The following is a 2,880-nucleotide window of genomic DNA, read 5'->3' on the forward strand; positions in this document are numbered from 1 at the left end:
CTGCATCCGACATCAAACTCAAGCAGAGAGAAAACTTCACTCCGCTCCATCATTTCTGTCACCAACCTTTCCTTCCACTCCTTAGGAACTGGTGAGTCTCCAAAGTTGAAAGAAGAGGGGCTCAGCTTCCCAGGGAACTCGACTTCAGACTCTTCCTTCCCAGGTAGAGATGACACAACGTCGACTGGAAACAGATGAGCTATTGGTGTCCCTCTGGTCAAGGTAATTTCCCGTGCTGACATGTTTCTAACTAGAACAGTAATTCTTTTTGCCATCACCCCAGTGGAGGTCTGCAACTCTGGTCTCACCAGGAGTCCATCGGGAAACCGTGACTCATTCTCAGGGTCATCAGGTGAGTCTACAAGGATTGTCTGAGTGCCCAGCGCTCCCTGAAATTTTGGTGCCCCAGCCACTTGGGCGACTCCCCCAGGCCGTATGGTGACAGGTTTGGCTTGGGTGAACCACACCGTTCCCCTCTGGTTACTGTCAGCATCAGGTGGTAACACTGAGATCTCACTGAAAACTTTTCTGAAGACTGGGTGAATGTGCATGGATCTCACAAAGTTTTCCCCTCCCTTTTCCCTGCAGTGGCTAAGCAATCGCCTCACAGTGGGTGTGTTGGTGCCAACAAGCAGGGAAACTTCACCTCTCACAACTGGGTCAGGACATACCAACACAAGTGCATCAATGGTCTCACTCACGCCTACATCTGCTTCCAAAAACTCCAGCCTAAGTGACAAATAGCCATCATAAGGGTACTCGGCGGAACTGAGACCCCATATCGCCAACGTGTCGATAGACGTCAATGGCAGGTGTGTCAAATATCTGTCGTAGAAGGATCTGTACAGCAGGGTTACTTGAGAACCAGAATCGAGTATGGCTTTAGAGTAGATGCCTTCAATCTGTACCGACACTACAGAGCTAGGGCCCACTAAGCCTGCAGGTACAGTGTCTTTCACTTTTCCCTCTAAGGTGCTGCACTTGGTGGAACGTTTTGCAACCACCGGGATGCCAGGCCGTTCCTCTACTGGACCCCGCGGTAGTTTCCCGATTTCTTTGTCAGTTTAATGAGGCGCTTGTTGACTTTGAGTAGGTTTTCTTCACCTTCACATTCTCTCTTAAAATGTCCATCCTCCCCACATCTGTAGCAAAATATTCCAGGTTTATCCTCTTGATAGCCAGACCTTTGTGGGGTAGCATTTCTTTTATAAGGTGGCTTGGTAGGGACTTCTGGTTGTGAAATCTGGGTGTCTGGATGTGATGCAATCGTAGCAGCTTTAAGACTAAGCATCTCAGCTTTCATGACACTTAACTCTTTTTTCAGCTTTGCCACTTCAGGATCAACTTCTTGTTCAGGTGCCGACTTAGAAACAGGAGTTACAGACTGTGACATTACTGGGTTCTTACTATCGTTTCTGCTTTGGAGCATGTCCTCTTCCTCCCTTACTTCTTTTAGCAATTCACTGAAAGAAGGGGGTTCTCGCAGCTTGTGAGTCATACGAAGACGAAGTGCAATCATGTCTTGTTGCAGTGCTCCCCTCACAACCTGCTCCATCCGTAATCGATTCATGTCAGACAGTGCCACGCCTCCTTTTCTGAAAATACAGTGCAGCAGTTTATCCAACCTCAACAAGTAAGTAGACAACTTTTCGCCCACATTTTGGTAGGTATGTCTGAACTTCACCAGAAGATCGGACGCACTCTCAGTTGTTCCAAAAGCCGTCTCCAAAACCTGCATGTAGTCATATGAAGTTGCAGTGGGCTGCTGCACTCTCAAGAACCTTACAATGTCTGCAGCTGGACCTTTCAGACTTTCCACTATTCGCTGTTTCTTTATGTTGTCACTGCACTGCCACTCATCTAGCAGATGTGTTGTCTGTTCTGCCCAGGCATCATACTCTTCCTCCCCATTGGGCGTAGGTTTCACACCAGAGAACATGCGCAGCTTACGATAGCTCTGAGAATCAACAGATGTGGTGTTACATTTATCCACTAAGGAACTGATAGCATGTATCAAAGCCGTGTTCACATCAAGGGGTGAAGGCTGAAGTAAGCCACCAACGTCAGTAAGAGTTTTACCTTCCGCATTCAGGAATGACATTAGCTTAGATTGAAACTCATCATTTTCTGCAGGAGCAGTGAGCACATGAGCTGGCCATGGACCCGCCTCACCAGGAAGTCCAACAACATCCGGTGCGGTTTGATTTCTTAAATCAGTTGAAGTCTTGATCAGTACCAACTGTGTCTTAGAAGCTACATCAAGACAACGGTCAACTATCTCAGATTTTCCAAATACTTTGACCTGACTCAAAGCCGATAGCAGAACTGCATCTGTGACATCGGGGTCCACATCACTCAAAACAACTGCATGTCCATAAGCTAACTGCTTCCTTTTGCACCAAGCTTCAATTTCAACGGCTTCCATTTTTCTTTTTTTCTTTTTTTCTTTTTTTAGCTCAAACAGTAAGAGATCTCACAATAAATGTAACCACACTTGACAATGAAAATAATTTCCTTAGCAATCTCAAAAAAAATTAGTTCCCTCTCTTTGGTGAATAACGGAAAACCAGGTCAGTCATAACAAAATTACATACAATCCCGGCTCGAGCCCCCAAAAATGTAACACTTTTACCACCGGCTCGTGTGACAAGACTCCCCCCTTATGCCCTCGGGTGCAGTCTTGACTCTACTTAAACATTCTGTGATAAAAGATACATCTCAAAAAATAAATATCAGTCTAGGGTTCATATGATTCTCGTGTCCACACAGACAAGCGGAGGCTAAGGAAATACACTTAACCGATTAAGGCTAATACATGTGAATACTCAAATGATAAGACACCATGCAATAAACCCAACACAGGATCTCAGGGTTAGAAAA

The 2,880-nt window shown here is 45.8% G+C and overlaps 1 protein-coding gene across 1 annotated transcript; it reads right to left on the reverse strand.

Annotated features, from left to right (window-relative positions):
• Positions 1 to 1,024: 1,024 nt before the first annotated feature.
• LOC146559100 (paraneoplastic antigen Ma1-like) lies at positions 1,025 to 2,088 on the reverse strand. Its single transcript, XM_085245198.1, has 2 exons — positions 2,080 to 2,088; positions 1,025 to 1,957 (listed from the first exon to the last, which is right to left on the reverse strand). The coding sequence occupies exons 1-2, from the start codon at positions 2,086 to 2,088 to the stop codon at positions 1,025 to 1,027; spliced, it is 942 nt and encodes a 313-aa protein (XP_085101324.1).
• Positions 2,089 to 2,880: the final 792 nt, after the last annotated feature.

The sequence above is a fragment of the Mchenga conophoros genome, linkage group LG14 (assembly GCF_057382185.1).
Source record: "Mchenga conophoros isolate Kocher_MC1m ecotype Shallow Benthic linkage group LG14, M_conophoros_male_GT1.1, whole genome shotgun sequence".
In the NCBI taxonomy this organism is placed as follows: Eukaryota; Metazoa; Chordata; class Actinopteri; order Cichliformes; family Cichlidae; genus Mchenga; species Mchenga conophoros.